Source organism: Scyliorhinus canicula, chromosome 10, assembly GCF_902713615.1.
Source record: "Scyliorhinus canicula chromosome 10, sScyCan1.1, whole genome shotgun sequence".
NCBI classification, from domain to species: domain Eukaryota; kingdom Metazoa; phylum Chordata; class Chondrichthyes; order Carcharhiniformes; family Scyliorhinidae; genus Scyliorhinus; species Scyliorhinus canicula.
In genome coordinates, this window is record NC_052155.1 from 111178677 (window position 1) to 111191749 (window position 13073).

Below are 13073 nucleotides of genomic sequence, written 5' to 3' on the forward strand. Positions count from 1 at the left end.
AAAGGTGGGGAGATCCCTACAGGATACATAGGGATTTTCTGCTAAATCATGTATGTGGGAATCCTCCGGCTACGGGTTGCTGACTGTGTTACTTGTGGAAACAAATTCCAGTAAGCAGACATTTGATTTTTGTTGGGAGATATAGGCCTGGCAAAAAAGTACGACAAAGCACTACTGGAAACTAACTCTGTGCAGATGGAGTAATCAGGAAAGAAATTTAAAGAGAATTGTTTTATCTTTTAAACTCTTCAGTTTTAGTTGTAGATGCTGACTAACCTGGCCGATCAGCTGCTGCAGAAACTGGAGGCTGTGTTGGCTGCAGTGGCGGTGACAGTGGCCCACGGAGGCTTGAAAGCCACGGCACCGGCTTCTACACCTGCCTCATGTGGCCATACACAGTATTGCAGCAAAACTTTACCCAGAGAGAATATGGAAAAAAATAGTCAGGTGATCTTTGGGGATCATTTTTGGCAACCATTTGGAGACCAATCTTACACCATCCCCCGACCCACCTTCTGGGCAAGACCCCCACTTTGAAAAACACTACCTTACTGCACTGTGGGTGTACCTTCTCTCTGCAAACTGCAACAGTTCAAGATGACGGCCCACCAGGAATTGGCAATAAATGTTGGCAGCAATGCCACCATCCAGAGGGTGAATTAAAAGATACATGGAATGGTGGAGGTATGTAGCATAGATGCATTTAAGGAGAAGCGAAATACGTACATGAGGAAAAATGGAATAAAAAGCTGATAGAGTTAAATTAGAAAGAATGGGAAGAGGCTGTTATGGTGCATAAATACCAACATAGGCCTGATGGGTTGAATGGCCTGTTTCTTTGCTGTAATTCTATTTAATTCTTTCTAATTATGACCCACTTCTACGTTTTCTTCCGACATATATTTTCTCAACCATACATTTCAACTTTCAATGACTCAGCCACCTGGGGCCATTTAAATCCTTGACGAGCAAATGCTCATACAAAAAACACCCGGTGACACAATTTCTTTGCCCTTTTCCTGTGAACCATGCTAATTAATTCCTATCAAAATAATATAATTTTTTCTAAACTGCCGCAGAAGTAAAGAAAGAAGAACAACAACTACAAAATTTCCATTCTCACGGCAGAGCGCTCTGCATTTATGAGAAAGAAAAAATATTAGTTTCTCATTAAAATAACTGCCCCCGATGTGTGGTGCCTCAGGCTTTGGGAAAAGTGAGGCTGCCAACAATTCATTACAACACAAAGAGAAACAGTGACACATAAACACTGATACACGGACACACACTGATAGACAAATAATGACTCACAAACACTGAGACAGATAATGATAGATACAAACACTGATATATGTATAAACACCAAGGCACATACCAACACACATACACACTGATGTACACATGCTTTAGCACAAGTAGGCCTACATTCACAGATTTGCACACAAACTCATAGCAACAACAACTTGCATTTCTAAAGTGCGTTCAACGATGGAAAATCTTCTGAAGAGCTTCACAGGAACTGTATTAATCAAAACTTAAGGCGTGTAAGAACGTATCAACACAGATGACTAAAATCACTTGGTTTTAAAGAGCACCACAAAGGAGGAGGGAGAAATAGGACATCCCCTGCGGGCCCACTCCAGAGCCTCCCATTGAAACTCACCTTTGAAGCTTTCCACCACCTTCCAAGGATATTTTGCACAGATCCCCTAGATTATGTTTGACTGCCTTGAAGCAGGCACATTTTCTATCCTATCATGTGCAAATGCAGTTCCATTTTATTTTGTTTATGCTCAGTCTCTGAAATAGTATTCAAGTAATATTTCACAACAGTGAATGCTGTCTTTGTTAAAATAAATTAAGCATTGTAATCTCCTATATTGTTTTATGAAGTTACAACCATCAACACTTCAACCCTTAACCTCAAGACCAATGTTTTGGATTTCTAAAGGATCTGCTGTGCTGTTTAAAATTGTGCCCTTTATTTGTAAAATCATAACTACTCAGGATTTTCTTTTTCAGGATTACTTTACAGACGTGATCACCAATGACAGTATCAATTACTTCCGCATATCCAAGAAGATATATCCACACAGACCTGTGCTCATGGTCATCAGTCATGCTGCACCCCATGGTCCTGAGGATTCTGCACCACAGTTTTCGGAGCTCTTCCCCAATGCCTCGCAGCACATGTGAGTAAAAACTCTTAGCTGAGGAACAACCAAACAATCCCATTTTCTGATGTTATTTATAGAAACGTTATAGAGCTAGATCTTCCAGCTGTTCACTCTGGTGAGATCTTCCTGTTTCGCTGACTCACCTCTCCCCGCATTGCAATTACACAGTGGGAGAGCGGATTCTTCAGGTGGCTCCCCTGCCATTTAGGCAATTGAGGCCCTTAAGTGGATAATTAATGAGTCTCATCTCACTACCACTGGTATTATATCCACAGGAGAGTGAGGCCCACACCAGTTGTGAAGGCCAACAGCATTAGCTGCTGAGCCAGTGGGGTGGGAGGGGAACCTGCTTTGTGGGCTCCCTGGGCTTATCGGAGGCATCCCCACCCGAAGATCACGCTACATTTCAACTCTCTCTGCTGGCCTCTCAAATCTGGCCACCTATCCCACCAAGCCTTCTCGCCCATCTCGCTGGGGCCTGTCAACTTGGCCACTGTGTGACCCCGGACTTACCTGTCACTAACGGGCTTTATTGATGTATCTGCAGTCCCAGCTGTAGCCACTGTTCCCGATAGTCCCATTGGTGCCACAGAGCTGCCTTCCATCCAACTGACAAGCAGCTCTCCCTCAACATTAAATGGCTGCAGGCAGCTGTGAGGACAATAGTCCCTTCCTCCTAACCCCCTGCTCCACACCCAACTTCAGTTGGTGTGGGGGAACTACGGCACCGATCATGGATTGCTTTTTCATTAATATTTACACACAGTATGGATAAGCACAAGGTTACATTGCAACCTATTGAAGTAGGCATATACTCAGGCTCATTCAGGTTTGACCGAAAACCACATTTCAGGTTCTGATATCTCTGAAAGCTTGTTTGAGTTGAGCCAAACTGAGAGAATGGAAGTTCCCTCGAAGAATTATTCGAAGTATAAATACTGTATATCCTTGGGATTTGCCTGTTATAATGCCAGCATCTATCATCAAAGTAAACAGCTCTCACCATCCACATCCCACCTCTCAATCCCATTTCTCATGGAATCAATCTCTCCAGCCAGGGTTAGCAGAAACCAAAGGTTAAGATGGCTCTAAAATCTCATACAAACATTTGTTCCTGGGATTTCAACTTTTGCTGCTTGTAAAGATAGCCTCAGCTCAGTACCCAGATTGCACTCCCCACACCACAAAGCAACTCCTAATTTTGTGTTACGTGTGGAGTCTAATTCATGGAGATTGTAGCACGGCTTAAATTGGGAAAATGGCTGCAAACGGAAAAATGTTGCAATTGTGCATTAGGACCCGGTCTTCTGAAGGATGGAGGCACATATTTGCGGCAGAGTTGAAGTAAGTTTACTCTACACCTATCAGTACTTTTCCTACCTTAGGGTGAATAATGTTGGTAGCAGATGCCCTTTGAAGGAATGTTCAGTTCCATAGCTTATGGAACAAATAGAACACAAAACAAGTTTAACTTCAGTGATGCCTTGAAATCGGAACAGAATTCTAATGCCCTAAAATGTTTATTCTTCAATACTAGCAGAAACCTGCAGAACACATGGAGTGAAATTAATATCTTTATTGCAACAGTACTTCTTTAATTACAGAATTTCTACTTATTCTTCTACTAAAGACTTTAACAGAATCACTCTGGAAAAAAAACTATAAAGCTGTCCATTTGTAAGAACAAGCCGAGGAATGTAAAGATAAATTTTGTCACGAGTCTGGCCTTGAGGCTTGTTTATATCATAGAATATGAAAAGTTAATTGGGAAATATTTTCTGCTGACTTGAAAGGCATGTTGATGGGTTCAATATTATTCGAAGAATAAATACTGTATATCCTTGGGATCCGCCTGTTCTAATGCCAGCATCTATCATCAAAATAACAGTTCTCGCCATCCACATCCCACCTCGCAATCCCATTTCTCATGGAATCAATCTCTCCAGCCAGGGTTAGCAGAAACCAAAGGTTAAGATGGCTATAAAATCTCATACAAATATTTGTTCCTGGGATTTCAACTAGCCTAACAGTGGACATGTAAAGATTTATTCACTTGAATATCAAAAGCCAGTGGCACAATTGTACATTGTGTCCTTCAGATTTGAGTTAAGTTGGAAGAAATTGTGGTGAAGGATTGGTGGTTATAGATCTCTCATTGATTATATAAGTAGTTGGAATAGCTTAAAAGTGGGGCAACAGTTAACCACAGTATTGAAGAATTTTGGATTCCATGCACCATAGGGAATATTGCATTGATCCCAGTATGATAAATTGGTCCAGAGACAATACACTCCCAAAAAACAATTATTCTTCTGTCTGAATAACATAATACTAATAAGTATCATGGGCGCGATTCTCCGCGCCCCACGACGGGTCGGAGAATAGCGGGAGGGCCTTCCCAACATTTTTCCCGACCTCCCGCTATTCTCCCCCCCCCCCCCCCCCCCCCCCCCACGGCCGCTCACTGCTCACTGTTTTTTTACGGTGAACAGCGATTCACTGCTCACCGTTTCTTTACGGTGAACAGCGATTCTCCCCTATCCGATGGACCGAGTTCCCAGGCCTTTACGGCCGGTTTCACGAACTCAAACACACCTGCTCTCACCGTTCGTGAAAACGGCCGCAAAGTGCCGTTCTGGAGAACCATGGCGCCGATTGGCACGGCCGCACCACGGCCGTGCCAAGGGTGGCATGGGCCCGCGATCAATGGGCACCGATCACAGGCAGCGGACTCTTTGTTCCTCTGCCGCCCCGCTGGATCAGTCCGCGGGGCGGCTGAGGGGCATGACGGCCCGCGCATGCGTGGGTTTCACGCATATGCGTGATGACGTCACCGCGCATGCGCGGATTGGAGCCGTCCAATCCGCGCATGCGCGGCTGACGTCATCATGCGCGTCAACCGCCGTTACCCTTGGCGCGCGGGCTTAGCGAAGTTCGCTAAGCCTGTGATGCCGTGGTTCACGGGGCCCCGCTGCTAGCCCCGACCGGGGAGCAGAATTGGGTCCCTGGAGGGTGCGCAGAGGCTGCCATGAAACACGGCCAGTTTCACGGCAGTCTTCACGACTCTTCGTATTTGCGGAGAATCGCGCCCCATATGTCGCACCCTTACCTTTCACTGTTTTTGTCGCTGCTACCACCAACCATCAGCAGCTACAGGTGCATCATGTACTGTTGAAACCAGGTCGTGGATGCTGGAAGGAGGCTAATAGTGGCCTGGGAGAAGGCCTCCACTTCATTAACAAGAGCAATGCAGGGGCCTGTAAAAAGTTTTGCAACCACATCACTAGCCTCAAAATCCCCACTGAGACAGACCATAAGCCACTGGTCTTTCTGCTCAATGGTGACGACATACCTGGTTTCTAAGTCCAGTAATCCTCTTGAAGTGTATAGACTAGTTGCCTTGTGTATGGTTGCTCCTCAAAGAGGACGACTTCGAGGCCTGGGGAGGAGGCATCAGCTGCAATGGTGGTGGGGAGAGTGGATCACAGTGGGTCAGGCTGTCTGTAGAGAGTAGAAGCCCTTTGATGTGGGTGAATACCTGTTCCTGTGGGGAATTCCACAGCCACTTCCTCAATAAGTATCTCAGTGGCTCTGTGACCTGTCCCAGGTGGGGCAGGAATTTCACCAGCTAATTCATAATGCCCAGAATGCTTTGCAGGCCTGAGACAAAGGAAGGAATGAAGAAGTAATTGATGGCTTTGGCTTTTTGGGACCTGCTGTGATACCGCTGCTATTGATAACATGGCCCAGGAACTGGATGGAAGATTTCAAGAACTTAAATTTTTTATTCGGTGTGAGCCCAGCCTCCTGCAGCCATTCCAGGACTGCCGAGGGCCGCTCATCATGCTCTTGTACCGTGACCCTGTGGACCAGAACATTATCCATGTAGCAGATGAATCCTTGTATGCCCTACAGGGTGTCGGACATTGTGCGCTGGGATATCTCCGGCACTGATGTGATTCCAAAGGGTAAGCAGTTAAGCACGTCTTCCACAGGGAGTAAAGAAGGTGGTTCGGAGGCAAGAGTTCTCCTCGAGAGGAAGTTGCCGGAAGCTGATGTTGGTACTTAACTTTGAGTCAGGGGGTGAGTTACTTCCAGAGTCCCTAGCCTCCAACTTGCTGTTTAACTCACAGTATTTAATTCTAAGCCTGAATCACTTTCCTCTAGCCTTTTTGCAGGCCGGAAAATCCAAGTATGCAAAATTCAGAACTGCCCTCTCTGAGGTTGGCTTCCCCTTCTTCAAAGGTTAACAAGATTTGGATTTCCTCCCACACACCATTTCTGTCTGGTGGTGCAGAGTCTTAGAAGCTCATTAATACATAGCATGGCACGTTTGAGAGTTCATGAAAAACATGGAAAGGCTACTGAGGAGTCTAGAACACTCTTAAAGATATGTGCAAAGTGTTTTCTCACATTCAGATATCACTATTAGGTGCTTTATAGTAATGTAGTTTTTACTGCAGTAATTCAATAGGTAGAATCTTGTGCCCTCCCTTGTCAGGAGCATTTAATTGGGTGAGAGAGTAGCAAGTAGGGACCTTCTTGAACCGCTTCTGTCCATCTGGTATAGGTGCACCCACCGTGATGATAGGAAGGGAGTTTGAGGCTTTTGACCCAGCGACAGTGAAGTATGGTAATGTAGCTCCAAGTCAGGGTGGTGTGTGTTGTGGAAGGAACCTGTAGCTGGTGGTGTTCCAAGCGTCTGCAGCCTTTGTTCTAGTTTGTAGAGGTCACATGATTAGAAGGATGCTGTTGAAGGAGACTTGGTGAGTTGCTGCAGTGCATCTTGTATAAGGTACACAGTGCTGCCACAGTGTGTCAATAGTGGTGAGGGTGAATGTTGAAGGTAGTGGATGTGGTGTTGAACGGCCCTAGCCCCTGGGCCAAAGGGAGTAGTGGGAAACAACTTGGTGCCAATCCCATGGACTCGGGGTGTCCCGCCAGGATCGGGGTGGCCTGGCTCAGATTGCCATTTCTGCAGTATGTGATTTAAACGCACCTCTCTGATGTTACTTACAGGCTCACTGCTCACAGTGTTCTGTAGGAGCTCAGACAGCCTCTGGTGATATGGGAGCCCACCCAGGCTGCCCCCTGCAAACCCTCATACCCCAGGGGTATCATTAAGGGGATAGATGAGGTCAAGCTCAATCACTGCTACTTCCCCTGGTCCAGCCATCAAACCCAACAATTTTTTAAAATAAATTTAAGAGTACCCAATTTTTTTTTCCAATTAAGGGGCAATTTAGCGTGGCCAATCCACCTACCCTGCACATCTTTTTGAGTTGTGGGGCTGAGACCCACGCAGACACGATGCGAATGTGCAAACTCCACACGAACAGTGACCTGGGTCCGGGATTGAACCCGGGTGCTCTGCACCGTGAGGCAGCAGTGCTAACCACTGCGCCACCATGCCACCCTCAAGCCCAATAATTTCTGAAAGCTATTTTTGCCTCTCGCTCCCCTCAACCGTCCCTGTTGGTAAATACTTACACCAATTCGTGCCTGCGTGACTTCCACCTGAGAGGGGAAGAGCATCGCAGAGGGATGGAGCACGAAGTGTCCAACCCACTAATGAGGTTTAAATCCATGCATATCAAGGTTTTGCATGGGTTTGCCGGCACAAGGCGCAAACTTCTCTCGCGCAGTCAGCGGAGTATGGTATCGGAATCGGCGGCCGCCGAAAATCGTGATTTTTCACTTGCCCGCTATTCTCCGCCAGATCACAACTCTCTCCGCCAACTGAGGGAGATGGAGAACTCAGCCCGTTGTTTTCACTGACAGAGCAATCTAGAATACTGGGGCACAAGATAGGGGGTTGATCATTTCGGATTGAGTTTTTTTATAAGATGAGGAGAAATTTCACTCAAAGATGTGAACCAGGCAGCACGGTGGCATGGTTAGCACTGCTGCCTCACGGCACCGATGTCCCAGGTTCGATCCTGGCCCCGGGTTACTGTCCGTGCGGAGTTTGCACATTCTCCCCATGTTTGCGTGGGTTTCGCCCCCACAACCCAAAGACGTGCAGGGTAGGTGGATTGGCCACGCTAAATTGCCCCTTAATTGGAAACATGACTTGGGTACTCAAAACTTAAAAAAAATAAGATGTGAACAGTTGGAATCTTCTACCCATGGTGATGTGGATGCTCCAACCTATATATAAGTTGGAGATGGATACATTTTTGGTATCCAGAGAATCAAGAGAAATGAGGAGTGGCAGGAAAGTGGAGTTGAAGCTCCAGATCAGCCATGATCATATTGAATGGCAGAGTAGGCTCGACAGGCTGAATGGTCTGCTGCTCCTGGGCTGGATTCTCCACTGCCGATAGCGGGGTGACCGTGCAAAAGCAAATCCAGCATCGGGAAAAAACAGGATCGGCACCGGGTGGCGATCAGTTTCCAATGCTCGAGTCTCCCGCTCGAGATTCACACCCCGCACCAGCGGGAGAGTGCAAAAAGGACATTAAGATGCATTTGCATCCGATTAACGGGTCCTATTTTCCGGGGTCCTCTGAGCCAGGAATCACGTGGGCGAGAATTGGTGCCGGTCCTGACAAGCGTGTACCTGAAGCGGTGGGCCAAGGGCTAACACTTTAAAGGAGTTGCCCCCAAAGACCATCGGAGGGCCACCCTCTGCCCCCTCCTCCCACTACGATGCAAGACTTGTCCACACCACCCCCACCAGAGCCCCCCCACCAGAGATCTCCAAATTGAAGAGAACCTCAGAGACCCCCTAAATAAAGAGACTGCTCCAAAGACATCCCAATTAAAGAGACACCCCCTCAAGAGACCACCTAATTCGATTTTTGAAATATACTGCATTATCCACATTAAATGTACCATTAGCTGTCTTTTTCACCATGAATTTCATTTTAAAACCTGGGAATGTCATAATTTTTTTTTTCCTTGCCATGTACTATTTAGGGATGATCTTCCTCTGTTATGTCTGGAGTATGCTTGTTTCCTGGGTGCAAAGAAAAGAATAATGGGGCAGTGACCATTCACACTTTGTATTGTTCCTATAACCTTGGGCTTTACCTCAAGGATGACCCAAGACTTTTGCTTGGTGCAGAGGGTAGCACAGTGGTTTGCACAGTTGCTTCACAGTGCCACGGACCTGGGTTCAATTCCCAGCTTGGGTCATGTTGGTGAGGAGTCTGCACATTCTCCCCATGTCTGCGTCGGTGTTTCGGTTTCCTCCTACAAACTCCCCCTTCAGCTCTCATACCTCAGGGCCCCCCCCTCACTCAGTCCTCCCTTCGTGCCCACCCCTTAGTGCCAACATGGCACCATGGACACTGGGGGGGGGGGGCAAGGGGGTGGGATCCTCTCTACATTTACCTCAGGGGTGGCGCTGGTCCTTCAGGGGAGGGGGGATCATGGGGGGGAGGGGCTCGGGTTGGGCTGTAAGTACTCAGGTCGGGGTCATTCCCAGGATGAGGGTCATCCTTCTGTCCGCATCCAGTGGGATCTCGAGCTCAGCATCGGTGAATCTTGGGACCGCGTGTCTTGCTGCCATATTGTTGGCTGAGATAGTGTGTGTGGGGAGTGAAGTGTGTATAAGCGGCTGTAGCTTGTCAGCCTCCTGAGTGCCAATCGTGAATTGACGAATCCCATAGCGTTTCTCATTGAAATAGATTGTGTTCCACATGGTGCCGGTGCTAGCCCCTGAATAGTAGCGGAATTGGTCCAGGTACAGTGCCAGTTTTGCTGTTGTGGAACTCCACGAATTCTGCATCGGCGTCAATACATAGGGCAGGATTCTCCCGTACCCGGCGGGGGGTCCCGGCGGGACGGAGTGGCGTAAACCACTCCGGCACGGCCCGCCCCAAAGGTACGGAATCCTCCGCACCTTCAGCGGCTAGGCCGGCGCCAGAGTGGTTTGCGCCCCGCCGGCTGGCAAGGAAGGCCTTTGGCGCCACGCCAACCAGGGCCGAAGGGCCTCCGTCGGCCGGCGAGAGTTCGCGCATGCGCGGGAGCATCAGCGGCTGCTGACGTCATCCCCGCGCATGCGCAGGGGGGGTTTCACCTACGCGTCGGCTATCGCGCAGGCTGACACGGCCGACTCGTAGGAAAAGAGTGCCCTCACGGCACAGGCCCGCCCGCGGATCGGTGGGCCCTGATCGCGGGCCAGGCCACCATGGGGGCAAGTCCCAGGGCCATATCGCCCCGCCCCAGGACCCCGGAGCCCGCCCATGCCGCCAGGTCCCGCCGGTAAGGGACCTAGTCTGATCCACGCCAGCGGGACTGGCAAAGAACCAGCGGGACTTTGGCCCATCAAGGGCCAGAGGATTCGGGCAGCCCCGGGGCCCATTGAGTCGTGCCGGTCCCCACCATTCTACGAGGTGGACGGCGCGATTCACACCTCGCCAACTTTTGGGGGGCCGATGAATTCGGAGGACGGCGGGGGCGGGATTCACGCCGACCCCCGGTGATTCTCTGACCTGGCGGGGGGTCGGAAAATCCCGCCCATAGTCTCAGAAAGTCTCAGAAACGGAGAATCCCGCCCCATAACTTTTACCTTTTTTAATAACACATGGAGGAATGCAGTCACAAGACCACTAATTCGTTTGAACAACAAGAAAAATACATTAAACATGAAAAGTTGTATTATTATACAATACTCCTGACTCCCTTCCCAGCTTAACAAATACACACAAATTTAAAGATTAACATGGATTACAAAGTCTGAGCTATAATTGTCTCATTAACACATAAAGTCCCTTTAAGCACACAAGGTGATTGTGGCAAGACACACTCCTCCAGGAACTCAAGTGAATATCTGTGGATTTCTTCTCAAAATCCGCCCAGATGATTCTTATACCGTGAGCCACCATGTCTCACTGAACTCCAGCTTCCATATGAGTGATTTAAAATTCTACTTTCAAAAGTCGTACTTTCGAATCGTCTTTAAATTATGCTTTCTCTCCATTGCTTCCATCCCGGTTTTGGTTTCAGGTTTCACACCTCTCCTTTCAGGTTTCCTTTGCCTTTAAGACATTTACACAAACTCTGAGGTCCAGCCATCAATTTCTAAAGTTATTTCAAATAATGTCTCACAAACCTTAACTAATGCAAATATCTTTCTGGTCTCTCATGACCCAATGCCTTTTCAACACTGTATCTTTACTGGACAGTAATCTGTTGTGGTTCCCAGTTTCCTCTGTTCTGTTTATTCCAGTTCTTGCAAACTTCTCTTCATTTCTCTAATTTCTTTAACTACCTTGGCTTTTGGTTTCTGGCATTTGTTTTCTTAATCATTACTTTGCAGTATAGCTTTTCTTCTAGCAAGGCTGTGAGATGCTCCCTCTTTAGCCTTCTAAAACTAACTGCTTACAGCAGTTTGAGCAGTGAGAACTGCCTCCTCTCTGACTATCTATCTCCAACTGAAATCAAATAACTAAACTAAAAATTAAAACCTTCTCTACTTTACAAGGCCCCAGTTGCGCAGCACCCACTGTTGGTTTATTTACTCTTCACACTGTAGCCCTCTAAGCGAAATAGAGTCACTGTTGGAACTAAACTAGCCTCCACAAATACAAATACCTTTGTCCAGCATGAATCTAACTATAGGGTTTACCCTTTCAGGCGTAGAAACATTAAATTAAACCCATTTAAAATTATACTTTATTTCTAATGTTACCAATACAAATATAAGTCTCTCAAAACTACCTTTACTTTCCTGACACTGACAATTACTCAAATCCTACTTTCACATAAAAGCACATAGCCTGCTACAGCTGTTTTGCATTGTGAATAATAGAAAGAAGACCAGACATTGGTACCGCTGTAATATTTTCCATGGCAATATATCTGCAAACATTTCACTTTGAAAAGGCACAATATTGACATCTGGTCTAGTCTCAGTGGAATGTTCACTGGTGCAAATGTCATGGAGAAACACAAAGTTGCAAAGGAAGCCAGAGGGTAGCTTTCAAATACCATAAATATCTGTGGCACAATCCTCTTCAATACAGTGATATATTTAAATAAGTAATTGTCAGATCTTCTTTTAAACAGAGTTTGGTAGCCTTAATTTTAAAACGACAATTTAATGAATATCAGTGTACTTAAAAGTGTTTGAGCAATGTGATTAAAAGTACTTAAGTAAACATTTGCGCAATATTTTCAACAAATTGTAGGGCCACACCCAACAGAAGATTGGAAAAGCTTGGTTGCATTTATCAGCTGTATTACATCAAATCACTCTGGCTCTTTTTTCTCAAATCGGATGGTCAGTCAGGGGAAGAGGTAGAAGAGGGTGGGATGGTTTGTAGGCACAGGTAAAGTTTGAATTAGCTTGATGAATGTGTGTTAGGCAAATGAGTTTTTAAAAATGTATTCTTTCATGGAATGTGAACGTCACTGGCTGGCAAGCATTTATTGTCCATCCCTAATTGCCCTTGAGAACGTGGTGGCGAGATACTACCTTCAACTGCTGCAGTCCATGTGTGTACCTGTAATATTGAAGTAGTGCCAATATGAAGGAATTATTCGCACATTCACTCACATATCTTTGTACAACAAAGGGTGTTCTGCTTTGTGACAGGGACCATGAAAAGGACTATTTTGGAATTTCCGAATATAGAGAAACATAAAAATATCGAGAAAATATATTTGCATTTCCTGTGTTTCTTAAGATGGTTAACAAATTTGACTCTGCCTTGTATATAAGATATGTAAGGTAGGATGAGGCCTTGAAGCAACTATTTTAAGTAATTTTAATCTGCATCCTTTTAGAATTATCTGGAAATTTGAATTTATGGATTAAACAAATGTTGGTACCTGGCTATTATTTCAATGAACCACAAAGACAGGCATTGAAGAAGTAAGGAAAGAAGTATTTGTGTTTGACTGGACAGGCACTGGAGAGACTTGGAATATAATTTGAGATTAATT

The 13073-nt window shown here is 46.4% G+C and overlaps 1 protein-coding gene and 1 long non-coding RNA gene across 19 annotated transcripts in view; one reads left to right on the plus strand and one right to left on the minus strand.

Moving 5' to 3' along the window:
* Positions 1-330, minus strand: part of LOC119972602 — a 64996-nt gene extending 64666 nt beyond the window's left edge. Inside the window, exon 1 of the long non-coding RNA XR_005462114.1 lies at positions 277-330. This is a non-coding gene — a long non-coding RNA (uncharacterized LOC119972602). The remainder of the gene's footprint in view (positions 1-276) is intronic.
* The window catches only part of LOC119972600 (extracellular sulfatase Sulf-1-like), a 690773-nt gene that overhangs the window by 546553 nt on the left and 131147 nt on the right, over positions 1-13073 (plus strand). For all 18 annotated transcript variants that reach the window (XM_038809548.1, XM_038809546.1, XM_038809551.1 and 15 more), the window contains one exon: positions 2023-2192. In XM_038809548.1, the coding sequence (XP_038665476.1) occupies positions 2023-2192 (170 nt within the window). The remainder of the gene's footprint in view (positions 1-2022; positions 2193-13073) is intronic.